Source organism: Eptesicus fuscus, chromosome 14, assembly GCF_027574615.1.
Source record: "Eptesicus fuscus isolate TK198812 chromosome 14, DD_ASM_mEF_20220401, whole genome shotgun sequence".
Taxonomy (NCBI): domain Eukaryota; kingdom Metazoa; phylum Chordata; class Mammalia; order Chiroptera; family Vespertilionidae; genus Eptesicus; species Eptesicus fuscus.
In genome coordinates, this window is record NC_072486.1 from 62,035,469 (window position 1) to 62,063,043 (window position 27,575).

The 27,575-nt window shown below is 41.3% G+C and overlaps 1 protein-coding gene across 1 annotated transcript; it reads left to right on the forward strand.

Moving 5' to 3' along the window:
- Positions 1-1,184: 1,184 nt before the first annotated feature.
- Positions 1,185-22,928, forward strand: ZC3HC1 (zinc finger C3HC-type containing 1). Its single transcript, XM_008154017.3, has 10 exons — positions 1,185-1,371; positions 4,082-4,193; positions 9,954-10,104; positions 10,638-10,721; positions 16,001-16,128; positions 17,577-17,734; positions 18,494-18,737; positions 19,591-19,803; positions 20,117-20,323; positions 22,514-22,928. Exons 1-10 carry the CDS (start codon positions 1,226-1,228, stop codon positions 22,580-22,582), a joined length of 1,512 nt encoding a protein of 503 aa, XP_008152239.2. The 5' UTR covers positions 1,185-1,225; the 3' UTR covers positions 22,583-22,928.
- The last annotated feature ends 4,647 nt before the right edge of the window (positions 22,929-27,575 follow it).

Genomic DNA, 27,575 nt, shown 5'->3' on the forward strand with positions numbered 1-27,575 from the left:
ATATTCAGATTTTGCAAAGTGATGATAATGTTTGCCGACCAACTTAAGCTAGCTAAGGAGAGAAGAAATAAGAAAGCTGATGATGTTTGGTACAATGGGAGGTGGTTAGATCAACAGGTTAAAGGTCCTGGTGGGTGGAAAGATAATTGAAGTTAGGAGCCCATAGGGAGTTAGCTGAAGAGGTGGGGTGGGGAGGTCCCATTTTCATCTGCCCATTGCTCAGTCACAACAGTCTTCTTTTTCAGTTTATTATATGAGACAAACTCCTTCCAATCACTATCTCATCCATTTTTAAAAAATAGATTTTTATTGATTTCAGAGAGGGAGAGAGAGAGAGAAACATCAAAGATGAGAGAGAATCATTGATCAGCTACCTCCTGCATGCCCCCCACTGGGGATCAAGCCTGCAACCCTGGCATGTGGCCTTGACCGGAATCAAACGTGGGACCCTTCAGTCCAGCGGTGGCCAACCTTTCGCACCTCACTGACCACCAGTGGTCCACAGGCCTGCGCTCTATCCACTGAGCCAAACAGCTCCGGCTATCTCATCCATTTTAGCTCCAGCACCCCATACTCTCAGGAGACTGCAAACTAAATTAGGTCCTCCTTTTATACCTTTCTTCTTTGGAGCACTTACAATTTCAAAACTATGGAAAAAAAAAAAGTGTTTGTTTGAAGTCGAAGTCCACTAAGAACTATGTCTCCTTTGTTCACTACGGTCATTGCAAGCTCCTAGGGCAGCGTCATAGGACACACCCACTAAATGTATTTGTTGGACAAGGGAAGAGGTGTTCAGTAATGCCAAATGCCACAGACTTCTAAACCCACCCGTAATACGGTTTCTAAGAAGGATTCTAAATTATTTATTCTCAGGTGACCGTCGCCAATTCCTCACTTGTAAAAAGATAGAATTTAGGCGGGCCATTTAAGTTAATTACTTGAAGACTAAATTGGGCCCTTCGTTCCTGCTTAACTTGGAGAGACAGAGCTCTAAACTCCCCTTTATCAGCCCCAAAATGCTCTTGCATAAAGGAAACAATTAATTAACACCAGAGGCTCCCCCGCAACCCCGCCCCGTGGTTTACCAAGCCCTAAAATGGCCAAGAAGGGGTGGGTCCCGTGGGCATGCGCAGAAGGATACCTGCAGAAGGGGATCTTAACCTCCCCAGAACGGAAGTCCCCGAGCCTTCAAAGCCGCGGGGAAGTAACTCGGCAACGGACCAAGATGGCGGCGCCCAGCGAGGGGACGGCGTTTGCTGCGGGGATTGAAAAGACTTGGGGTGCAGTTGTTCGCTCCCCAGAAGGGACTCCCCAAAAAATCCGGCAGCTGATAGATGAGGGGATTGCCCCGGAAGAAGGAGGCACTGAAGCGTGAGTTCGCGAGTCCACCCTGGTCCAGCTCCGGCTCATTGGAGAGGGTTGCCCGGCCTGTGGGGATCCCCTGGGTGGGCGACTCTGGCGGCGTGGATGGCTTCGTCCCGTCATCTGAAAGAGACTGGGGTCACTATCGGCTTTACTCTTCTCGGGGTGTACGGGATTGCCATAGTCAGGTTTGGGGGAGAAGGAAGGAAGAAGACCGCTATGTGCACCTGACTGCTCTTAGTCGGGCTTCTTAACCTTTTTTGAGCTGTAGGCAGCTTTGGCAGCGTGGTAAAACTTACGAGCCCCTTCTCAGCATAATATTTTTAAATGTACAAAGTAAATCACATAGGATTATGCCGGTGTGGTCCAGTGGGGCAGCGTCGAACCATGCACCAGGAGGTCGCCAGTTGGGTTGCGGTCGGGGCACAGCCCCGGTGGCGGGCTCCATCGGGAGGCAGCCCGCGGTGTTTCTGCCTCCCTCTCCCTGCCTCTGTCTGAGCTAATGAAGTAAATAATTACCTAGGATGCTACAGGAAATCTATTCTGTTGGAATTCAGTTATGAAGGTAGTAGAAAAGGGTGATGCAGTCACGTACTTCATTATTAACGTGTTAAATACTATCTAGCCATCGGTCTTTTAGCTGCCCTAATTTTGAAGTAGTGATATCAGCATAAGTATTTCAAAACACCATATTGCAGCCACCATAATGTGACAAAATGTCTGTAATTTCCATTCGTCACAAATTCGCAGGTATTGCTGATGCTACTATGGTTTTATTACCTTCATTCGTAATTGAAAGAATGCCAAATTTCAGTTAGAGGTTAGTAAAATAAGTGTCATTTTTTTCCCTTCCAAGTTTATGAATCCTCAGGTTTATCCCAAGAACCGCACCTCCCTGAGGCTCTCTGAATCTCTGGGAAGAATTCTTACAATAAATTCCTTTCGGTTGCAATAGTAGATGTAATCCTGTTTCTATTAAAATGACTTTTGTCTTCAGCAGTTCCGCCCAGTACCCCTCCCTGGGCGCTGTTGAAATACCTTTCCCTGCAAATAAAATAATTGTTTTTTGCTGGGGGTTTTTTCTCACTGAAATTTTTTTATGAAATTGCCTAAAGATCTTTACTTTGATTTGACTTTTCAAATTAGTACGTTTATGGGCGGAGTGGGTATCAGTGATTGATCTAGGTAGGAATGCCAAGATTGTTTTCTTCTACTGTTCAACGAATTAAATGTCTAAGGTGGTCCAATTATATAATGCACAGAAGCCCAGAGTCTTATTTTGTGTTTCCTAAAGTTATGCAAAATATGATTGGGAAGCATGAGTGAACTAGAGGAATGGTTAGCCATGGTAGAGGTAGGGATTGCTTGGAACCTAGGTATGGCCAAACGGAAAAGAGACAGAAGGATTGGGATTCTATTTAGTAAGTGCCATCGTCCAAAACCCCCTTCGGGTACCCAGACCCTCAGGTGCTCAAGTCCTTTATATATAACTAGCGGCCCAATGCACGAATTTGTGCACAGGTGGGGTCTGGCTGGCTCGATCGCCCCAGTAAGGCCAGGGGAAGGGGCCGCGGGCGGTTGGCTGGCCAGCCCCGCCCCCTGGTCGAACTCCCGGTGGAGGGGACAATTTGCATATTAGCCTTTTATTATATAGGATGACATAGTGTTTGCATATAACCTGTGCACGTCCCCCATATACTTTAAATAATCTCTAGATTACTTATTATGCCTAATATCTATCTATCTATCTATCTATCTATCTATCTATCTATCTATCTAAAAGCCTAAGCCACCATCACAACCGAAACAACTGAACAGACGACTGAACAGGCTGAGTGGGGCAACCAGGCCGGCAGCAGGGGTTAGTGAGGGCCGACCAAACGACTGAGCAGCAGGCTGCGTGGGGCGACCAGGCCGGCAGGGGGTCAGTTAGGGGTGATCAGGCCGGTGGGGGGAGGCAGTTGGGGGCGACCAGGCTGGCGGGGGGGGGGGCAGTTGGGGGCGACCAGGCTGGCGGGGGAGGGGGGGCAGTAGGGGATGACCAGGCCGGTAGCGGGGGGCAGTGAGGGGCGACCAGGCCGGCAGGGGGGGCAGTTGGGGGTGACCAGGCCATCACGGGGGGCAGTTAGGGGTGATCAGGCAGGCAGGCAGATGAGAAGTTAGGAGCCAGTGGTCCCGGATTGTGAGAGGGATGTCCGACTGCCGATTTAGGCCGGATCCCAAACTGGCAGTTGGACATCCCCCGAAGGGTCCTGGATCCCGGATTGGAGAGGGTGTAGGCTGGACTGAAGAGACCTCCCCCCATGCACGAATTTCATGCACTGGGCCTCTAGTAATGTAAATAGTTGTTTACTGAGTCGTTAGGAAATAATGACAAGAAAAGGTCTGTACATGTTCAGTGTAGACACAACCATCATAGGCCTAACTACATAGTTCACGTCAGCAAAAACATAACATTTTCCCCCAAAATATTTTATATCTGCAGTTGAATGAATCTGCAGATGTGGAACCTGCGGATGCAGAGGGCCGATTGTATTGTGAAACCACTGAAAATGTTATCAGAGGAATTGCATGACTGAAATGATTTTTAGCAAGGTTAAAATCCAGTCCAGTATGGTTGAGGATGTGGAGTGCAGAGAAGCTAGATACAAAATGTTTAAGCAAAGTGATGCCATGATGCCACGGAAAGATTACCAGTAGTTCTGCCATTTTATTTTAGGAAAGAGACATCTGCCACATTCCAGTCAGTTAATGGATCACCCCAAACAGAACAGCCACCATTGGAATCTACAAGCAAAGAAGCCTTCTTTAACAGAGTGGAAACATTTTCTATATCCTTTTTTAGTTCATGTGAATTATACTTCTGCCTGCTCCTGGAATTGTTATTCCCCAGGAAGAACACTACTTAACACTACTTGCTCTGATGTTTTAAATTTAAGAATTAAACTTGATAAGAAATCTTTAAAAATATTTTTTTACTAGAAGCCCGGTGCATGAAAATCATGCACTGGGGGTGGTGGGCTCAGTCCGGCCTGCACCCTCTCGCAGTCTGGGAGCCCTTGGGGGATGTCCGACTGATGGCTTAGGCCTGGGCCTAAGCCATCAGTCAGACATCCTTAGTGCTGTTGTGGAGGTGGGAGAGGTTCCTGCCACTGCTGCACTTGCCAGCCGTGAGCCTGGCTTCTGGCTAAGCAGTGCTCCCCCTGTGGAGCACACAGACCACCAGGGGTCAGCTCCTGCGTTGCGTGTCTGCCACCTGGTGGTCAGTGCACGTCATAGCGACCAGTCGTTCCCCCATTTGGTCGATTTGCATATTAGCCTTTTATTATATAGGATTGATTTCAGAGAGGAAGGGAGAGGGAGAGAAAGAGAAACACCATGATGAGAGAATCATTGATAGGCTGCCTCCTGCATGCCCACTACTGGGGTTGGAGCCCGCAGCCCAGGCATGTGCCCTGACTGGGAATCGAACTGTGACCCCTGAGCCACACCAGCTGGGCTTGGTAAGAAATTTTATAGGAAAATTAGTATCATAAAATGTTTTCTCTCAAAGGAACATTTTAGATGATCCAACCTTTTCCTTTTACAGAAGAAAAAACTAAGAGCCAGAGAGGAGAAGGAACAATAATTAACATTTTTATATGTGTTTTCACATATATTATCACATTTGATCTTTACCTTAAACCTATGAAAATAAGGTATTATTAAACTCACTTTACTGAAGAGGAAGCAGTTCAGGTAGGTTATGTGACTTGCCAAAGGTCAACCTGCTAGCAAGTGGCAGAGGCGGGACTGTAGTGTAAGGCTCTTGGCAACCAAACCTAATGTTTTTTTGAGACTACTATACTTTTTGTCTTTTTCTAGATTTTCCTCCGTATATTAGTTATCTATTGTTGCATAACAAATTACCCTAAAACTCAGTGGCTTAAAACAACAAACACTTATTATCTCACAATTTCTGTGGATCAGGAATCCAGGCACAGCTTAGCCGAGTCCTCTGATTCAGGGTCCCTCACAGACAGCAGTGAAGGTATAGTCTGGGGCTGCAGTCATCTTAGGGCTCGGCTAGGAAAGGATCTACTTTCAGTCTAATGTGATTGTTGATAGGGTTCATTTCCTTGTAGCCATTGGATTGAGGGCTTCAGTTATAGACTAGCTGTTGGCTGGAGACCTCCCTATGTTTCTTGCTACATGGGCCTTTGCACAGCAGCTGGCTTCCATCAGAGTGAGCAAGCGAGAGAGAGCAAGACAGAAGCTAGACTCCTTGTAACCTAATATCAGAAGATATCCCATCACTTTTGCCAGGTTCTATTCACTAGAGTGATTTTCTTTTTAGATTTAAATAGTTGTAGACTTACAGAAAGGTTGCACAGGTTACAAAGAACTTTCTTTCTGAGCTACTTGAAAATAAGTTGTCAAAGTGATACCTTATTGTCCCCAAGTATTTCCTACAAACAAGAATTCTCTTCTACATACTCACAATGCAGCCATCAAAAAAAAAAAAAATTCATGTAATAAATAACTATCATCTAACCCTCTGACCCAAGTTATTTCATCTATTGTCCCAATAATGTGGTTTTGTGTGTGTTTTTTTCATTTTATTGATTTGAAAGAGAGAAACATTGATTTGTTGTTCCACTTGGTCAAACCTGAAAGTTTGCCCTAGCTGGTTTGGCTCAGTGGATAGAGCGTCGGCCTGAGGACTGAAGGGTCCTGGGTTCAGTTGTGGTCAAGGGCACATGCCTGGGTTGTGGGCTCGATCCCCAGTAGGGGACATGCAGGAGGAAGCCAATCAATGATTCTCTCATCATTGATGTTTCTCTCTCTCTCCCTCTCCCTTCTTCTCTAAAATCAATAAAAATATATTTTAAAGAAATAAAAACAAAACCTGAAAGCTTGGTGTATGAGGACGACACTCTAACCAACTGAGCTACCCAGCCAGGGCCCCGTATTGTTCTTTATAGCAAAAGGATACAGTTGAGAATTCTCTCAATTTTTCCTTGAATTTCATGATCTTGATACTTTTGAAGATTGCAGGCCAGTTATTTTGCAGTGTATCTCAGTTCACATTTGTGTGCTATTTCCTTGTGATTAGAGTCGGGTAATGCAGGAGCATCACAGAAGTGGTGCTGTGTTCTTATTGCATCCTGTCAGGTGGCACATGATTTTGATTTATCCCTTTCCTGGCAGTGATCACTTTGATACTTGATAAAAGGGAGGTTGTGTCAGTCTTCTCCATTATAAAGTAACTTTTCCTCCTTTGTAATAAAAGAGTGTTTTGTGGCTGGCCTGCATAACTCAGTGGTTGAGTGTTGACCTATGAACCAGGAGGTCACGGTTTGATTCCAGTTCAGGGCACATGCCGGGTTGTAGGCTTGATCCCCAGTTGGGGCATGCAGGAGGCAGCCAATCAATGATTCTCTCTCACCATTGATGTTTCTCTCCCTCTCTCTCTTTCTTCCTCTGAAATCAATAAAAATACATATTTTTTAAAAAGTGTTTTGTGAGGAGGTGCTTTGAAATTAGGTATTAACCTCATCAAACTTTATATAATTTCTTTATTTATAGCAGCATGGGGTCATGATTTCTTTTAGTTAATAGGTTATAATCCATTACTACCATTATATGTTTGGGTACTTCAGTTGTCCCTGGACTAATTTTTTATTTTAATATAGTATTTTTTTATTTTATTTATTGATTTTAGAGAGAGGAAGAGATTCAGAGAGAGAGAGAGAGGGAGATTGAGAGAGAGAAACATCTATTTGTTATTTTACTTATTTATGCATTCTTTGGTTGATTCTTGTATGTGCCCTGACCTGGGATTGAACCTGCAACCTTGATGTATCAGGACAATGCTCTAACCAACAGAGCTACTCAGTTAGGGTCCGATTTTAAGAAAGTATTTAGAACCATTTCCTTTTATTCTCTTTTGTTCTCATTGGATATAAATTGATTACTACTTTGGATATGATAATTATTTAAGTTAAGCTAGTTAAGTGATTCTATTACTTTTATTCTAGATAATCCCAGCTCCTTTAACATTTACATCTAAATTCTGTTTTCTAGCCATTGGTCCTCCTTTTGCTGATACTGGAATGTTTTCAAATTCTCATATTCCTTATAAAAATATAGAACTTTCCTACATCTTCTTTCATGTTTTATCCCTTTTTCTCCCTGTGCTGTGAAAAATAAGAGCTCTTTAGGTAAAATATAAAAAGCTGAGTGTTGACTATTAAAGATCAGTAAGTGTTTCAGACATTTTCCCAAGCACATACCTATAGATGCTCTTGATGCTCTCAACCTATTGAAAACGCATAGACTAGACCACACACATTAGTACATAACAATCAAATTTGGGGCAAGGGGTCCCTGGCCAGTATGACTCAGTTCGTTGAAGCGTCATCCTGTACATGGAAAAGTCAAGGGTTTGATTCCTGGTCAGGGCACATACTCATGTTTTGGGTTCAATCCCCGGTCAGGGCATGTGCAGGGGGCAACTGATTGATATTTCTCTCCCCCGTTGATCTCTCTCTCTCCTTCTCTCTTCTTCTCTTCCATTCTCTTCCTCTTCCTTCCTCTCTCTCTAAAATCAATTTTTTACAAAAAGCATGTCCTCGGGTGAGGGTTTTAAAAAATTGGGGGACAGGGGGAATAATGAATAATACTATTAATTTTATTGAATATTCTTTGGAAGGTGAAAGTGGATGTGGTACAATAGGGGAGCATAGGTGAGTGGTGAAAAATATTTCTGCTTGTTTGGCTTTCACTATGCCTTATTGCTTAGGCACATCCCAGTGCTTTTGCTAGTGTTTATAAATCCCTAGTAGGTGCATGTGAATGGCTTCTACATGCCACCCCACGTTTCATTTTATTTTACTTTTTAATCCTCACTGGAGGATATTTTTCCATTGATTTTTAGAGAGTGGAAGAGAGAGGGAAAGACAGAGAGAAATATTGATGTGAGAGAAACACATTGATTGGTTGCCTCCTGCATGAGCCCCAACCAGGGCCCAGGCTGGGGAGGAGCCTGCAACTGAAGTAGATGCCCTTGACCGGAATCGAACCCAGGACCCTTGGGTCCGCAAGTCGACGTTCTACACACTGAGCCAAACCAGCTCGGGCTAAAATAGACATTATTTAAAGTATTACACATTTTTTAAATCCTCACCCGAGGATATATATTTTTTTTTTTTAAATATATTTTATTGATTTTTTACAGAGAGGAAGGGAGAGGGATAGAGAGCTAGAAACATCGATGAGAGAGAAACATCGATCAGCTGCCTCCTGCACACCCCCCACAGGGGATGTGCCCGCAACCAAGGTACATGCCCTTGACCGGAATCGAACCTGGGACCCTTGAGTCCGCAGGCCGACGCTCTATCCACTGAGCCAAACCGGTTTCGGTGATATATTTTTTTATTAATCTTTTAGAGAGAGGAAGGGAGGGAGAGAGTGAAACATCAGTGTGAGAGAGAAACATTGATTGGTTGCTTCCCGTACATGCCTTTTCTGGGGATTGAACCTAGAACCTAGATATGTGCCCTGACCAGGAACCAAACCTGCAACCCTTCAGTGTACGGGACAATGCTGCAACCAACTGAGACACACCAGCCAGGGTTAAAATAGATGTTTTAAACAAAAGAAATACATAGGGCTTCCTAGAGAAAAAGTTAATAACTTATTTCCTCTGCTTATTACTTAAATGACCTGTATGTGTCTGTTCTTTAAAAATAGTTGTTTTTGTTAATCCTCACTCAAAGATATTTTTTCTGTTGATTTTTTTGTTTTGAGAGAGTAGAAGGGAGGGAGGGAGGGAGAGGGGGAGGGGAGAGAGAAACATTGATATGAAAGAGACACATCAATTGGTTGTTTCTCAAACACATCCCAACTGGAGCCAGGGATGGAACCTGGATCTCTGGTGTGAAGATCAGCGCTTTAACCACAGAGAAACACCAGCCAGCGCTAAAAATAGTTTTAAGCCCTGACCCCTGTGGCTCTGTTGGAGCATTGTCCTGTACACGGAAAGGCTGAGGGTTTGATTCCTGGTCAGGGCACATACCTAGGTTGCAGGTTCAGTCCCTGGTTGGGGTGTGTACGAGAGGCAACCAGTCAGTTTCTCTCTCACATCAATGTTTCTCTCCCTTCCTCTTTAAAATCAATTAACATATCCTCGAGTGAAGTTTAAACCCTGGCCTTGAAGCTCAGTTGCTTGTAGTGTCATCTTAATACAATACACCAAGGTTACAGGTTGGATCCTCAGTCAGGGCACATACAAGATTCAACCATTAAATACATAAATAAGTGGAACAATAAATTGATGTCTCTCTCTTTCTCTCCCTTCCCTTTCCTTCTCCCTCTCCCTTCCCCTTCCTCTCTCTCTCTTTCTCTCCTCTATAATGAATACATAAATTTCTTTATAATGAATACATAAAATTTTTTAAGTAAATAAAAATTGTTTTAATACTTTTTTACTGCGTATTCCCTCAGTTTAATATATTTATTTCTGTATACATAAAGAATAAGTGAAAGGTTTAATTTCTGACTTACTCAATTTAATGTACTTGCAGTGTTGTTTTTCTTAACACGAATACTCTTTGAAATGGGCAGGTAAGCCCCCTGAGCTGTCTCCACTTGTCTGTGCAAAATACGGCTGGGTCACAGTTGAATGTGATCTGCTCAAGTGCTCCAGCTGTCAGGCTTTTCTCTGCGCCAGTTTACAACCAGCTTTTGATTTTGACAGATGTAAGTATAAAATACAAATTACGTTTTTCTCCATATTCAAGATAGACTCTGCTACTTTTTCTGAAAAGACTGGCCACTTGTTTGATTAAAGAATGTATACTACTGTATGTATATAACAAGGTGAATTTGTGTTAGTCTTCACTGTATGAACTTCAGTCATTCCTTTTTTTTTTTCAGTCATTCCTTTTTTAAAAAACTAAACTAGAATGAACTTGGTTTTATGTATTCTGGGAAACTAACAGTAATATGTTTACTTTATGGTTCCAAAATTTATACTTAGGCAAAGAGACAGAAGACTTGGTGAAGGCTCACACTTTGGAATGCCTGCCTTATAAGATACATGATACTCTCTTTGTTATTGATCTTAGGATCTTGATTTAGAACTTGTTTTGTAGAAAATACTAAGATGTTGCAGTTGCTAATATTTCATATATTTTGTAATTTTCTTAGTTATTTCTATGTTTGGGTCTATACTCTTAAGGCTTTGAATCTCTATAGTGTTTTTAAAGCTTCGTTTCCTCTGTGGGTTTCAGATAAGGAACGATGCGCTGAGCTGAAGAAAGCCTTGTGTACTGCCCATGAGAAGTTCTGTTTCTGGCCAGATAGCCCCTCTCCAGGTACTTATTTCCAAGATTTCCCATTTACCATCTCTTCCTGGTCATTGCATTTCTAATATTGTATATTTATTTGTGAAAATATAATATTTCAAGTTCTTGGTCTTTATATTTGTGCTTTTCAAGAACTGACTTACATTCATTCACTTATTATGTTACTGCTTAACTTTATTAAGTGCGTTTGACTTGCCAAAGGCTTAGCCATGCATACGTTATCCCATTTAATCCTCATAGGGGCCCTGGAATGTAAACACTATCAACCCAGTTTACATATGTGTGTGTGTGTGTGTGTGTGTGTGTGTGTGTGTGTTTATATTGTTGAGAATATTATAGCTATCTCCCATTTCCCCCCCCCTTACTCCCCCTCTTCCAAGACCCTACCACCCCCTAGGTTCAACCCAGTTTTTAGGTGAGGAAACTGAGAATCAGAAGTCTTAAAACCAACTAGTGAGGAGCCATAACTAGGGTTATCTACTTTCAAACCCTCTGCCCTTCCTGTGATAGCAAGGAGCCCCATGTTCTACCTTGGCTTCCTTTGGTGCACTAACAGCCCTAATGATGGCAGTTCGGTTGCTAAAGAAGACTCACAGAACCCCAAATAACAGTGATTACAAATCTACAGTTTATCACAGTAAAATGGCACAATCTAACAACAGCCAAAGACTGCCCCCACAGTGGTCTGGACCAGCCAGGGGCAAGCACCTGTTCTCGCTGTATAAGGGCCATGGCAGGATACACTCTTTCGAATCAGGAACCACTGATATGGGTGCAAAACACTGTAGAACAAGAGAGCCCAAAAGGATATTTCAAACGTGATTTTTTTTACATATATGTATTTTGCTGGTTATATAAACCAGCCTTAGCTGCAGCCCTCTGGGTACAAAACTCTTTGGACCAATGGTTACAGAACAACACTGTTAATCCATATATTTCATCCTTGACCAGAAATTAGTGCCATGTAGATATCTTTTTTTATTTTAGTAGGATAGCTGAGGCTCATTTCAGGGTCACTGATGACTAGGAATATTCCACAAGTGACCACAAAGAGGAAAGAATGGATAGAAGGTGACTAGAGTGCCATCTACTGATAAATGAAGAGGTGATAGGAAAGGGATTATTAAGAAATAATATTTTAAAGTGAAAATGACAACACTTTATAAAGTATATGATTGTTTAACTATATGCTGTACACCTGAAACAAATACAAAATAATATGGAATATAAACTGTAATTGAAAAATTAAATTTAAATAAATTGAAATTCTGAGATCCAAATTTTTAGTTTTAAGTTATGGAGAAGACAGTCTTAGACGATGCCTCTGAAATTAATAGGTGATACTATACACATGGGAAACCCCTCAGGCTGTCTGACTACCTCATCACGTGAGGAAGGTTAACAGAAGGAAGTCACTGAAGCACACCAAGTGGATAGTGTAGCTTTCTCCTAGCTGGCTTTGGTCTCTAGACATTCATTTTGTCTACAGTAGATTTAGGAGCACAGATGGTTATGATATTAAAGATCTGAAATAATTTTAGCCCCTTGGAAATTGATACAATATAGCCATGAATTTATTTTAATATTATCTTTATGAAATATGGTACATGAAAAGAGAATGTTATTGGAGTAAATTGTAGGTAAGTTTACCAGGTAGTGTGATTTGGGGAAAGGCTCTTGAAAGATAAAAGCTTCAAGTGCCTCACTGAAAAAAAGGGAAGATGACTGTAAGAAGGATTTCCTGCTGGTGGCCTGGCTATTTCATTGTGCAGTACAACAAAACTCAGTCCTATGAGGATGAATTCATCTGGGGCCAGTGTGCTCAGGCCAAGTTTTTAAGGGTCTGCCTAGAGCTCTGTTGGTGAATCCCAACTCTTCTTGCTATACACTTCTTTCTTGATCCTGTTCATAACTTCAGCAGCCACTTACAAACCTCTAACTCCTATCCAGACCCCTCTCTGGAGCTTGACTTGTATCTTTCTAAACATTTCTACTTAATATTTTGCAGGTACCTAGAACTCAACATAAACAAACCTAAATTTTTCATCTGATACTTAATACTTGGCTCTCTTATATTTTCTCCATGTTGGTAAATGACACTAATCTCCTCTTCCAGTTGTTTTAGCCAGAACCCTGGAAGTCATCTTAGATGTCTTCCCCATTACCACCACCTCCCCTGGTCCAGTCCATTCTCCCTCTTAAGTAGATCTCAAACAGGACCTTCAAATTATACTATCCCTGGATTTGGTTCTTTAACATTCAAGAGACTTGAGTGGAGAAAGGAACACCCACAAGTATTTATACATTAATGCTTAAATTTATTAAGTATATTCAATAAATACAATTTTGAAGGTAATATTTTCCTAACACGTAATAATTACAAACTAAACTAAATTCCTTTAAAAATTTTAAATCACAATCACTAATTTACTAGGACTGATTGTTTTGAACATATTACACACTAAAAGTAGACACATATTCACATATGTTAATTATAAAAGGTATATTTAAACTTATGTTAAAACATTTGCATGATGGGTTTCATTTCTTCCCTTTCACCTTTGTAAGTTTTTATTAGTATGTTATTTTTTTCTAAATATATTTTTATTGATTTTAGAGAGGAAGGGAAAAGATAGAGAGATAGAAACATCGATGAGAGAGAAACATCATCGATAGACTGCCTCCTGCATGCCCCCTACTGGGGATCCAGCCCGCAACTCAGGCATGTGCTCTGATGGGGAATTGAACTGTGACCTCCTGGTTCATGGGCTGACGCTCAACTACTAAGCCATACTGGCTAGGCTATTAGTACTTTCTTAAGTTTGCAGCAATCAGACCAGATCCCAAATTAGAAGAGGATGATCAGAAAGATGTTGGGACCTGGGTTTCTTCTCCCAAGTATGTCAAACCTAAGCCACTGATCATTCAAACAATTTCCTTTTTATTTTTATTTTATTATTTTTATTTTTAAATATATTTTTTATTGATTTCAGAGAGGAAAGGAGAGAAACATCAATGATGAGAGAGAATCATTGATTGGATGACTGCACACGCCACACTGGGAATTGAACCTACAACCTGGGCATGTGCCCTGACCGGGAATCGAATCGTGACCTCCTGGTTCATAGGTTGATGCTCAACCACTGAGCCACGCCAGCTGGGCATCCTTTTTATTTTTAAACCTCACTTAGTTTTTTAAAGTCCATACTTTTTCCATTGTTTTAGTTTTTATAACCTGACTTTTCTAGTAAAATGATGATGCATCATTTTAAATTGATGTCATGTGTTTTGACATATTTAGTTACTTGCAACAACTTTAAATAATTGAATAATATTAGAGACCAAAATTTGGTTGCTAGTGATAGACTAAGTGGTGGACAAAAATGCTACTGTTACTATTTTTTGGGCCCCTTTTAATAAAAAAACTGAAAAAGATTTTTTTTTTTTAAACAGCCTGTTGTATAATTGACATAAAACTGCCCATATTTAGGTATACAATTTGATAAGTTTTGACAAGTTTGTACACTCATGAAACTGTCACTACTAGAATTCTACTTAACTTCATGAGTTTATATTCATTTTCCCAATCTAATGCTGTATATGGTATTATTGTACCCACAATAATGAGGTGGTTTTTTTTGTTTTTGTTTTTTACTTTTTTTTTTATTGAGGTATTATATGTGTATATATCTTACCATTACCCTCCCACCCCACACCCATACATGCCCTCACCCCCCAGAGTTTTGCGTCCATTGTTTATGCTCATATGCATGCATACAAGTCCTTCGTTTGATTTCATAACTCCCCCACCTCTCCCTAACTTTCCCCCTGTAATTTGAAAGTCTGTTTGATGCTTTACTGTCTCTGTATCTATCTTTTTGTTCATCACTTTATAATGTTTTTACTATCCATAAATGAGTGAGATTGTGGTTTTTTCTTTCATTGACTGGCTTATTTCACTTAGCATAATGTTCTCCAATTCCATCCAGGTCGCTGAAAATGATGAGAATTCCTTCTTTTTTATGGCAGCATAGTATTCCATGGTTTTTAATTTTTTTTTAATGAGGTTTCATTCATCATTTAGAGTTTTAAAGTACTGGTTCTCTTTTCTCTATCCTTAGTTCACTGGTATCTTATAGGAATTATTACTTTATATCACTTTGATGTCTGCTAAGCTTATTTCTTTGCATTCAAAGACCCCTTACAATCTCTACTCCTAACTAATGCGTGTTATCTAAAACATCACTTTCTTCTTTAAAATAATCTTTCAGTAATTTCTTATTTTTTTAATTTTTCTTGATTTTAGAGAGAGAGAAACATCAATTTGACCACTTATTTATGCATTCAGTGGTTGATTGTTGTATGTGCCCTGACTGGAGATTGAACCTGCAACCTTGGCGTGTTGGACCAATGCTCTAACCAACTGAGTTACCTGGCCAGGGATTCAGTAATTTCTCATTACATACATTAATGAAGTCGTGGTCTGGCCACTGTCTACATGAACTTTATCTCCTGCTACTCTCCCCATAGGCATACCGTGTTCCAACCCTGTGAAACTACTTAGAATTCCCCAAATGTGCCATTCTTGGGCCTTTGCTTTCATACACTATTGTTGGACTTTCAAATTCAGCTTAGACTTGACTGCTTCTGAGAAACCTACTTTTTAAACATAATCACGGAAGTATCATCACCACCCCATACTTTTTAAACATAATCACGGAAGTATCATCACCACCCCATAAAAAAAAAATCAATAGCCCTGGCCTGTGTGGCTCAGATGGTTGAGCGTCTTCCTGTGTACCAAAAGGTCGTCGGTTCGATTCCTGGTCAGGGTTGTGGGCTCAATCCCAGTAGGAGGTGTGTGGAAGGCAGCCAGATGTTTCTCCCCCTCTTTCTAAAATCAATAAAGACATATTTTTTTAAAAATAAATAATTGTTAATATCATAAAATATCTTACCAGTTTTACATATCCCATATGTTTTTTTATTTGTTTGTTTGTTTTTAATCCTCATCCAAGGATATGTTTTTATTGATTTAAGAGAGAGGAAGGGAGAGAGGGAGTGAGAGAAACATGGATCAGTTGCCTCTTGTACCAGCCCTGACGAGGAATCGAATTTGCAACCTAGATATGTGCCCCAACCGGGAATTGAACCCACAATTTTTTTGGTTTACAAGACGATGCTCTAACCAACTGAGCCACCCAGCTGGAGCTCCCCACAGTGTTATACTTTTTTTTTTTCTTTTACAGTTTGCACCAATATAATCCTCCAATTTACTTTTTCCGCAGATCGATTTGGGATGTTGCCATTGGATGAGCCTGCTGTTCTTGTTAGTGAATTCCTAGATCGGTTTCAAAGCCTTTGTCACTTGGACCTTCAGCTTCCTTCCCTGAGGCCAGAGGACTTGAAAACTATGGTGAGGTTTTCTTGACTAGCCTTCCGTGGCCTCAGTTGTCACCAGCATGTATATATGAAGCATTTCTTTTAATGACAAGAGGACACATTGCTTTGAGGAGAACCACTGGTTTGTCACTCAATTGTCCTTTTTCAGTTTTCATCAGAAAGGTGACTATTGAGCCTGGCCAGTGTTTCTCAGTGGTTGTCGACCCACGAACCAAGAGGTCACAGGTTCAGTTCCTGGTCAGGGTACATGTACAGGTTTCGGGCTCAATCCCCAGTGTGGGGCGTGCCAGAGACAGCCGATGAATCTTTCTCTTTCATAGATGTTTCTATCTCTCTATCCTTCTCCCTTCCTCTCTCTAAAATCAATTTTTTAAAAAACATGTTTTTTAAAAAAAGAAAGGTGACTATTAAGTGTTTAAGTAAATGGGTTCCATTTAAACTTTTAGATATGATTCTTTAAGTGACATAAATTCAATTTTATCCTGATTTGTTACTTAAACTATTTAACAGAAGATACTGAAATGTTATTTCATATGGTTTATTGAATATCATTTCCCAAAGAAAGTGCTAGAGGAGAAGTTATAAACTCCCTTCTCTCTTATGAATAGAAATCTCGAAATGTTCTGGCTCGTCTGTACTTTGAATGTTTACTGTCCCATTTCCTCACCTTGTAGGTACTTTGAAAACAAGCTTCATTGTAGGAACTAGAAGCTATTATTTTGCTTCTTTAAATTGAGAGGTAGTTATGGACTTTAGCATCAAACCTCTGATGCCTATTACAAATTTCACCCTGTCCCTAGCCAAGGTAATTTTTTTTAATCCTCATCAGAGGATATGGGTTTTTTTCAAAATTAATTTTGAGAGAGAGGAAGGGAGAGAGAGAAATTGATGTGAGAGAGAAATATCGATTGGTTGCCTCCCACATGTGCCCCAACCAGGGATCAAATCCGCAACCTAGATATGTGACCTGACTGGGATTCGAACCTGCAACCTTTTGGTGTATGGGATGATACTCCAATCAACTGAGCCACCCAGCCAGGGCCCAAGGCAATTTTTTTCCACCCTGTCATGGTTCTTTAAAAACTGTGGCAAGCTCTGTTGTTCTGTCAAAAAGTAAATCCAGTGTCAAGCCAAGATATAAACAGTGACCTTTTTTCATTATTTGGGTTTGAAGTTTACAGGTTTCAGAGAAAATGTGCAGTTGGTAAACTGAAAACAAATTGGTACTATGAAAAAATTTGGTGGTTCCTTTCTCAGTCAGCATATCCGGGGCAATTCAGAAAGCTTCTGTGTGCTGCCATAGCGCTGTCCCAGGACATCTTCTCTAATGAAGAGAACTGTCTTTGTGTTTGTCATTTCTGTCATGATTTTTGCCTTGAATTATGTAGGTATATCATTATGTATAATTTTCTTTTCATGGTGACTAAAACTTAAAGCTTTTTTGTTGTTGTTCCTTTGTAGTGCTTTACAGAAGACAAGATCAGTCTTCTCCTGCACCTACTTGAAGATGAACTTGACCATGGGACTGATGAGAGAAAAACTGCCACCAAATTAGGCTCAGATATCCAAGTCCATGTCACTGCCTGTATTCTCTCTGTGTGTGGCTGGGTAGCATGTAGGTTAGTCAGCAAATTTGGCTGGGGGACATCATACACCCATATACTTCAGTCACTAATCGTACTTGGAGATCACATGGTGTTTCCTATAAGGAAAGTAGAGACAGAGAGAAACTGGAGAGGTGGGGGCATGGGAGACAGTAAAAATTAGTAACAAAGCCAGAATTAGAACTAGGAAATTTAAACATACCTGAACTTTGTTCCTTTCACTGTCACTTCCCAGCTGGGAATTTGTATTCCTATAAACAATGAAGCTCCTTTCTACTTTCAGAAAGGAAGGAAAATGAGTTCCGTTGATAAAAACTAGCAAAGGAAACACCAGCTGGAGTCTTCTAGGCCCCCATTTTGGTGTTTCCATTCCAGCTGCTCAATTTGGCATAGACTCCCTCTGAGATGGAAGACTGTCAGAACCGATCTTGATTTATTTTAATATGTTTTCTTTGGTAGATGAAGGAATAATTTTCATTTAAAAGGGAAAAGTTTTAAGAGGGATAGGGAAATTTATAAAACATAACTTTTAAAAGTCTTGCCATAGAAGAGCACATCAAGACTCCTAGGTATTTCTATAGGAAATAAATGAGAGATGATGACCTTGGGGGTCCTGAGATCAGAGGATTGGGGCCCTGGAGAGGACGTGTTCCCAGTCACTGGACTGTTTCAGAGATTTGTTGGATGAGATAAAGCATACTTGCAAATCATTACACTTAGTCCCTTGGAAATATTACCCTTTGAGAAAACTCTTTCTTTTCTGTTCCTACCTAGTTCTTCCTTGGAACCCATGCAGCTCTCCCTGATAACGTGTTCACATTGTATGAGGAAAGTGGGGCTCTGGGGCTTCCAGCAGATTGAGTCATCCGTGATCGACCTGGACACATCCTTTGTCCTGACCAGCTCCCCCATCCCTGGCCCTGAGGGGCGGCCGGAGCGCTTCCTCTTGGTGCCCGAGTCTCCTCGGAGGATGGTGACTCGGAGCCAGGATGCTGCGTCTTCCCCAAGCTCAGAGCAGGTATGGACTTAATTGGCTTGTTTTGGGTAAAATTTTTAAAAACAGTATTCTTGGCCCTGGCCAGATAGCTCAATTGGTTAGAGCATCATCTGATACACCAAGGTTGCAGGTTCAATCTCCAGTTAGGGCATATACAGAAATGAACCAATGAATGCATAAATAAGTGAAATAACAAATCAGTGTCTCTCTCTCTCCTACTCCCTATTTCTCCCCTCTCCTCCCCCGCCCTCCGCTTCCCTCCTCACTTCCCTCCTCTCCCTTCCCCTCTCAAATCAATAAATAACATTTAAAAAATAAAAACAGCCGAGACCGGTTTGGCTCAGTGGATAGAGCGTCGGCCTGCGGACTCAAGGGTCCCAGGTTCGATTCCGGTCAAGGGCATGTACCTTGGTTGCGGGCACATCCCCAGTAGGGGGTGTGCAAGAGGCAGCTGATCAATGTTTCTCTCTCATCGATGTTTCTAGCTCTCTATCCCTCTCTCTTCCTCTCTGTAAAAAATCAATAAAATATATTTTTTTAAAAAAACTGTCCAGGGCGGCAGTATGCTTTAAAAAATAAAAAAAATAAAAATAAAAAATAAAAACAGCATTCTTGCCAAAAATGTTGTTGGTGGAAAAGTTGGGAGTTAACTTAGGAGTCAGTTCTAACCACATTGATACCACATAATGGTTTTATTTACCAGTTGCAATGGAAAAGCTAGATTCATTGTTTTGTATAGAAATCTAATATTCTCAGAAACTAAATTTTTACCATTTAAACTCTAAAGTACTTGCACCTGCTTCTAGAAATACTTCTCCTGACCATAGTCACTAAGAACATTGGTGTATTTCCATTATCATCTCCCCTTCCTCAGGCTGAAAGGAGCCCAGGACCCATCTTCTCTCGAACTCGGAGCTGGGACTCTTCTAGTCCTGTTGACCGCCCTGAACCGGAGGCCGCTAGCCCCACCACCAGGACCCGCCCAGTGACCCGGAGCATGGGAACAGGAGACACCTCTGGCCTGGAAGTGCCATCCAGTCCTCTTCGGAGAGCCAAACGAGCCCGCCTCTGCTCATCCAGCAGCTCGGTGAGTCCACCTGCGCATGCGGAAATCCCTGAGCTCAAAGAGCATGCCACACCCTTACCTGCCACACACAGAAGCAGGCGTGAGCTCATCCTGTAGCTAAAGGTTAACTATGTGAATAAGTTTAAAGAGGGGTGACCAAAGGGAAAACATTTAAGGGTTTTGTCATTTGTTTCTTTGGGATGGATTCTGGAGAGGTAATAAATATGTCAGGGGTCGGACAGCAGTGAGGTAGAGGAACAGACCAGACAACGAATAGTGCCTCTGAATTTACGTAGCACTACGCTTCATTAACACGGTTCTCCTCCTCCATCAGGACACGTCTTCACGAAGCTTCTTTGATCCCACCTCTCAGCATAGAGACTGGTGCCCTTGGGTGAAGATCACACTTGGCAAGGAAACCAGGGAGAATGGTGGAACTGAGGAAGATGCCAGCGCCCTGGCAGAACCAGGCTGGAAGGCAGTGCTGAACATCCTCTTGGCCCATAAGCAGTCTAACCAGCCAACTGAAACAGATGCCCTGGTGAGATGAGCCGTTGTCCCGAGTGTGTGAGGCACTTGCCGTTTATGGGTTGAGGAGCAGAGCTCAGTCCTATAATTAGCACCCCGCCTGCCCTCAGCTTTCGTAAGTCAAGTTAGATTAGACTCCATCTGGTTTCATCCTGGAGAACAGGCATGGAACTGGTTCAATCTTTCTGCACTTTAGCATATGGCATTCTATCAGGTTCTGAGAAATTCTTTGTCTTCTCAACTAAAATGTCTCAAAGGGAAAAGGAGTAAAGAAATAGAAATAGATGAATAGGCAGCTGCTCCGGCCTCATGTTGCAGAACAGCTGCTTTTTCCATCTGTTGCTGTCACTGGCACTGGCATTTGGAGCCTGGCCAGTGAACTTAGCTGCCTAGAGCACTGTGCTCTGGCACCAAGACTGCAGTTTCATTCCTCACAGTGGGCAGGTTACTTTGCCCTGAGACACGGCCCCCGACTTGTGCACTGAACGTCAGCTAGCCATCGCAGTCATGACTGCTGCCAGTCACAAAAGATGGGGAAGCGCCAGTCCATCATGACAGCTGAGAAAACAAGTCAGGTGTTTGCTCTGTGCAAAGGCTGGAAGTGATAAGAGGTGGGCATTAAGGAACCATGACAACTGGGTTCTCTTTTCTTTGCTGGCTCATTCCCCAAGTTGCCTTGTAGCCTGCGTGGTATAAATATAATTTCTGACCTCTGTTCCCTCCAAAGACAAAGTAAAATAATACTCGACAGATGTTTACAAGAAGCATTTCCAGACATGGTTCTGTAGGGTCAAAGGATTCCACTGGAAGGAACTAGAGTGATGCTAAAAGCCCAAGAAAGTACATTTGTACCCTTAGTAAATGTACAGATGAAGGTTTTTCCAAGTCTTTGCAGGGAAAAAAATCTGCATTTTTCCAACTTAAAAACTTGAAAATATATAAAGCTATCTGAAGAATAAATATTTGACCTACCTCTCAAATTGGAGAGATTAGATCTATCTTTGCACATAAATTCTCTCTGACTAGAGCTTCATGAAATAATGTACTGCCAGTTTTTATTAACTTCCTCTCTCATTTCAGACTAACAAGAAATCCCATAGGACCCTTTTTTCTTTTTTTTTTCTTTTTTTTTTTTTTTGGTAGTGGGAAAAGTTGGCCTCATAATTGGCTGTGGGTTCCAGGACTTTTGAAATCCTTTTTGGAAGCTTGTCTTTTAACCTCCCCACAGCTGCTATGACTGGGAAATACAAAGTTTAATGAGGCTGTGGTAAGGGATCTTGATGTTGGAAAAAAGTTTACACTATTCTTCAACTTGCTTGTTTCAACTTTGTCTCTTTATTAACTAAATCGCTCTCGGTCTCTAGTAAGAGCTCAAACTTTTCCCTCCTGGGACTTTATTTTATTGAGACACTCATCCACAAAGAAGATAAGAAAACAGTGAAAGTGTCATTATGTCAGAAATCAGGGGGGCGACTTTGTGGATTATCTTGTTAGATATTGTTTGTGCTCTCACTGCTTGTGACTCAAAGATAGAGAGAACCAAGTGTTCCAAATCACTGAGAACTTTTTTATCTTTTAGAGAATTGTGTTGTCTCCCTGTAACACCATTTCTCAGAATCTCAGGTCACTTCATAGGCAGGATCAAGTGGCAATGAGACTCTTCCTATTATTAGCTCTGCTGGCTAAAACATGAAGCTGAGAAGACCAAGGTTATAGTTTAAACTCTTAATGGTCATTTAACTTTGTTTTATTCCTTGGCCTTGGATTATATTATTAACTCCAGCTAGGCATCACGTCAATGTGAATCCTTGTTCAAAAGAAATAATGAACTGGGACCAATTCAGCATCACAGATGAGAAACCAGAGCAAAATGTGAGCTGCACTCTGGTGGGTCAGAAGTGCCATCCTCACATAGAAAGATTAGGACAAATACAGATATTTGGAGAGAAGACATGAGCCATATTTTAGAAACTTAGAGTGTGATAGAAAGAGTTTAACAGTAGAACACAAGCTTCTTGACTTTTACTCTGGCTTTAGGTGTTTATTTATGTATAGCACTATATAAAGTTAACTTGTTTTACTCAATCTTGGTTATATCTAGATCATTGTTGGAGAAATGTACAGACCAAGCCTTAATGCTGTTTGTATCCTTCATCTCTGTGAAAAAAGTTTAATCTCTAATAATGAGCTTTTCTCCCTATAGAGTCTGTCTGAGAAATCAAGGAAAGTATTCCGAATATTCCGGCAGTGGGAGTCTTTATGCTCATCCTGAAGATATCCCAGCCCTTCCTGGAGAGAAGTGGAATGAGTGACGTTGAAAAATAAAGCCTGGATCTCCTTTGAGCAGCTGATGCTAAGTTTTTCTCCGTTCTGGTTTAATCAAAGGGAGCTCCTGCCCTTTCAGAGGCAATGACTGTCACCGTCTGCATCTGACTGAGGGGAAACCCGTTTCCACAGGGGTGTGGACCTGATGAGGCACAGCAAACCGGGTTCTATGAAACCAGGCGGAGGGCCAAGTACATGAGCACTTCCAGAGTCTTTAGTGTGAGGCAGTGATTTAAGGACTCATATATCCCAAGAATATGACTACGTATTAATAAAATTTTTGTTAAAATTTTTATGCTGGACAACTGTTTTCCTCCTTGCCTTCTGGGCTGATGTAAAGGAAGCAGAAACAGAAATTTCAGTGGATCAGTAAACAGTCAAATTTTTGGTTTTTGGATTAGCTGCAAAGCCTAAAATTTATTTGTGGTTCTAGTCAAAGAAGGTATTCCTAAACCAGAGCCAAGATGATGCCCATTATGTCACCAGAAATATCTCCTGATGTCTTCAATGAGTAGTAAGCCGATCATTCTCTCTTCACTTTAATACTAACAATAGGAGAGGAAGGCCCTTCAGAAAAGACCCCTCTCCATGTGCCTTCTAATGCCTGGCTCCCCTGAGTGGGGCTCGCAAGGCTTTCACTGCTGGTGGGGAGCATCAATCACCATGGTGAAGATTGACCCGCCACATCTAAATAAGACTGTTCACTGATAAAGTAACCATGAAGACTAGAAAGTAGTTATTCTCTGAAATGCCATATTTTCTTTCAGTAACTGGTTGGTTGGCTTTATAACCCATGCCATTTATACTGAAATATTTTATTTATTTGTATTTATTTATTTTTAAATTGATTTCAGAGAGGAAGGTAGAGGGAGAAAGAGTTAGAAACATCAGTAATGAGAGAGAATCATTGATTGGCTGCCTCCTATATGTCCCCCATTGGGAATCAAGCCGGAAACCCAGGCATGTGCCCTGACCAGGAATTGAACCATGACCTCCTGGTTCATAGGTTGATGCTCAACCACTGAGCCACACTGCCAGGCTATACTAAAGTATTTTAAAGAAAATTTCACCCATGCTAAACTTTATGAAAAATAGAACATTTTTCTATGTACTGTACCCAACAAAAATTAATCCCCTAGTATCATCTAAGACCTAGTCCATATTCAAAATTTTTAATTGTTCCCAAAATGTTCTTTACATTTGATTTGTCCAAACCAGGATTCAGTCAAGGTCATGGTTTGCATAAATGTCTTTACTATAAAGAGATCTTTTTCCCATGCATAATTTGATTTTTTCCCTCTCTTTTTTTCCCCCCTTTAGAGAGAAAGAGACATGAATTGTTGTTCCACTTATTTATGCATTCATTGGTTGAGTTTTGTATGTGCCCTGACCATGGATTGAACCCAAACCCTGGCACATCAGGATGATGCTCCAACCAACTGAGCCAACTGGCCAGGGCCATGCATATCAGATTTTAAATCTCTCATTTCTAATCCTGACTTTTAAAATGGTAAACAGTGTTGCTATCTCCTCTATCAGTGGGTGAGGCCAGTAGAGGCTGCTTCCAGGTTATTTTTTGAGAGGTGCTCTCCTGCCTGTGGCAGTGGTGATTGCCGTGACTCTTCATCACTGCGTCTCCATGGTCCCTTTAGAGGTTGACTGATGGCGGTGCTAATGTTCCCAAGGTGGGAAGCCATCTGGTGACTGAGTTTGAAGTCTGCCCTCTAGAAGCTCATAGCCTCTAGGGCAGTGGTTCTCAGCCTTTCTAATGCCGCAACCCAGAGGTTGAGAACCGCTGCTGTAGAGCCTAAGACCATCGGAAAACACAGATATTTACATTACGATTCATAACAGTAGCAAAATTACAGTTATGAAGTAGCAACGAAAGTAATTTTATGGTTGGGGGTCACCACAACTTGTGGAACTGTATTAAAGGGTCGAGGCATTAGAAAGGTTGAGAACCACTGCTCTAGGTGATAATTTCTTAGAAAGTGTTTAAATTTTTCCACAATAATCTTTATACCTCCCTCCAAAAAAAATATTCACATTTCTTTAAAATTGGCAAAGTGCCACAGTTTTTTGTTTGTTTTTGTGGGTTTGTTGTTGTTTTTTAACTATAAATGGAAACAGGTTGGGATAGACATGGTATAATTCAAAAAACATTAAGTCTCCTCCATGTGTGAGGCCCTGTATATAATGCAAAAATAAATGACTACTTGGTTTCCACCATCAAGAAGTTTATAGTCCAGGCTGAAAGACACATTTGTACACAGATGTTGCACAAGATAAAGAGTGTTAAATACTCTAGGAGAATTATACGAGAAATTAATTCTCATGTATGGAATTGGAGAGAATTTCAGTCAAGGTGTAGGTTTGAGACAGATGAGTGAGAGGTGTAGGCTCCATGGGAACAGGGATCTTGTCTGTTTTATAATCTTAACACTTAAAAACTGCCTGCACATGGTAGACACTTAATAAAAGAAGAGCATTTGTTGCTGAAGGAACATTGTGAGTAGATAAGCAGTGCCGCAAGCTAATTCCAGCATGTCATAAATGCAAGAGTTTCATCAAAAGATTGATGGAACTTGGGGACTCAGCAAGGGCTGAATCACCTATGTTATTGCCTGTTGGAAATAGCTAAGGGCATTTCCCTAAACCAGAAAAGGATGCATAAATGATTGCTTGCTGCCAGACAGCTGAGGGCATCTTAATCTACATGTTATTGCCTCCTACTGGCCAAATACCTGAACAGCCATAGGCAGTTTCCCCCAATCTGACAATGGATTCTGTATACTAAACCCTGGCCTTTGATATGTATATCTACCTTGGTTTAGGACAATTTGTGTTAATAAAAAGCAAGGGGTCCAGAGAGACAGGAGAACTTGGTTCCTTTAGCTAAGTTTTCTCTGGCTCCCCAAAATGCCTTCCAAAATTATGTTTCGTCTCTGGACTCTTGATTAATTTACACACAGTGCCTTCTCCAGATTCCTGAACTCCTTCTAGATGCTGGGAAAAAAACCCCAGCAAAGCAGAATTTCACATGTTCCTGAAAGAGCAGGTACTCTGCTGTGGCTGGACCTTTGCATTCTAGAGTAGAAGAGAGAGGCTAAGAGAATAGAGATTGGGCTAGACTGGAATCTTGTATGTTATACTGAGGATGAGTTTGGTCGTGATTCTGTGGTAAAAGAGAAGCTGTTAAAAAAATTTTTTAATATATTTTATTGATTTTTTGCAGAGAGGAAGGGAGAGGGATAGAGAGTTAGAAACATCGATGGGAGAGAAACATGATCAGCTGCCTCCTGCACACTCCCCACTGGGTATGTGCCCGCAACCAAGGTACATGCCCTTGACCGGAATCGAACCTGGGACCCTTGAGTCCGCAGGCTGACGCTTTATCCACTGAGCCAAACCAGTTAGGGCAGAAGCTGTTAAATTTTTGAGCAGGGCAATAAACCTGTGCTTAGGAAAGTCATTCTGGTGTTTGTGTATAGTGTGCATTGGGGAGACAAGAAGGCTCTGAGAGAGGTATGATGGCAGGGGAAATGGATAATTGGTAGAAATGTCAGCAATGACTTCAACATGATTATTTTGGGTGTGAGGAAGAGGGGAGGAATCAAGGATGACATTGAGTTTTGTTCCTGATCAGGATAGGGAACTCAGGTGGAGAGGGAAGATAATAGTTATGTTTTTAACATTTTGAGTTCAGTATCTGTCTAGAAATGATGTGCTAGAGACCGGTTGGTGTGACTCAGTGGTTGAGAGTCGACCTATGAACCAGGAGGTCATAGTTTGATTCCCAGTCAGGCCACATGCCCAGGTTGTGGCTCGATCCCCAGTGTGGGGCATGCAAGAGGCAGCCGATCAATGATTCTCTCTCATCATTGATGTTTCTATCTCTCTCTCCCTCTCCCTTCCTCTCTGAAATCAATTAAAAATATATATATTTTTAAAGAATAAATTTTAAAAATTTAAAAAGAAATGATGTGCTTGAGGTCAGGAAAGGAGGATTCAGTGTGTTGAAATTGTATGCTCAGCATCTATAGAACCATGTAAAGTGAACACATCAGCCTTATTGTCTTCTTACAGGATCTTAATGCCAGCCTGTTTAACTGTGTACCTGAGGGCTCAAGGCTACCTGTCAGAGTTTCTGGCAAATATGCTACAAGGCTGGACTGAGTACACTTTCAAACAATGATGGGTGTTCTCAGATGGGGTGATGGTTAATTTTCTGCGGGATGCCCGGATAGCTGTTAAAACATTTCTAGATGTGTCTGTGAAAATGTTTTAGGCGGAGATTAGCATTTGAATTCCTGAACTGAGTAAAGAAGCTTGCCCTCACCAATGCAGTGGGCATCATCCAATCCATTGATAGCCTAAAAAGAACAAAAAGACAGAGGAGGAACCAATTTGCTCTTTGCTTGAGATGGCACATCCATCTTCTCCTGCCCTTGGACATTGGAGCTCCTGGTTCTCAGGCCTTCAGTCTGGGGCTGGAACTATACCACCAGCTTTCCTTGGCTCCAGCTCGCAAAAGGCAAATGGAGCTTCTTAGCCTCTATCATGTGAGCCAATTCTCATAATAAATCTCTACATATCCTATTGGTTCTATTTCTCTGGAGAATTCTTACAATACAGATGGGACTGAGCTCATGAACTTTGTTCCCAAAGCATCTGTTGTCTTCCACATACTAGGACATCACTTCAACCCTAGGCTATTCATTCTTCTTGTGGGTTGTTCCAAAGTTTTTGATTTGGCCTTTCTAGGAACCCACTTTTCCTGATTTGATTCTTTATTTGAAAAATGTTTGTTGTTGTGTGTTTTTTTTTTTGTTTGTTTTTGGCAGATCCTTTTAAAGTAAATAATGGCCTAAAATATCATTTTTACTACTTTAATACCTACAAAGGTAGCATTATATCTTCATTCTAAGGCATTTTCCCAC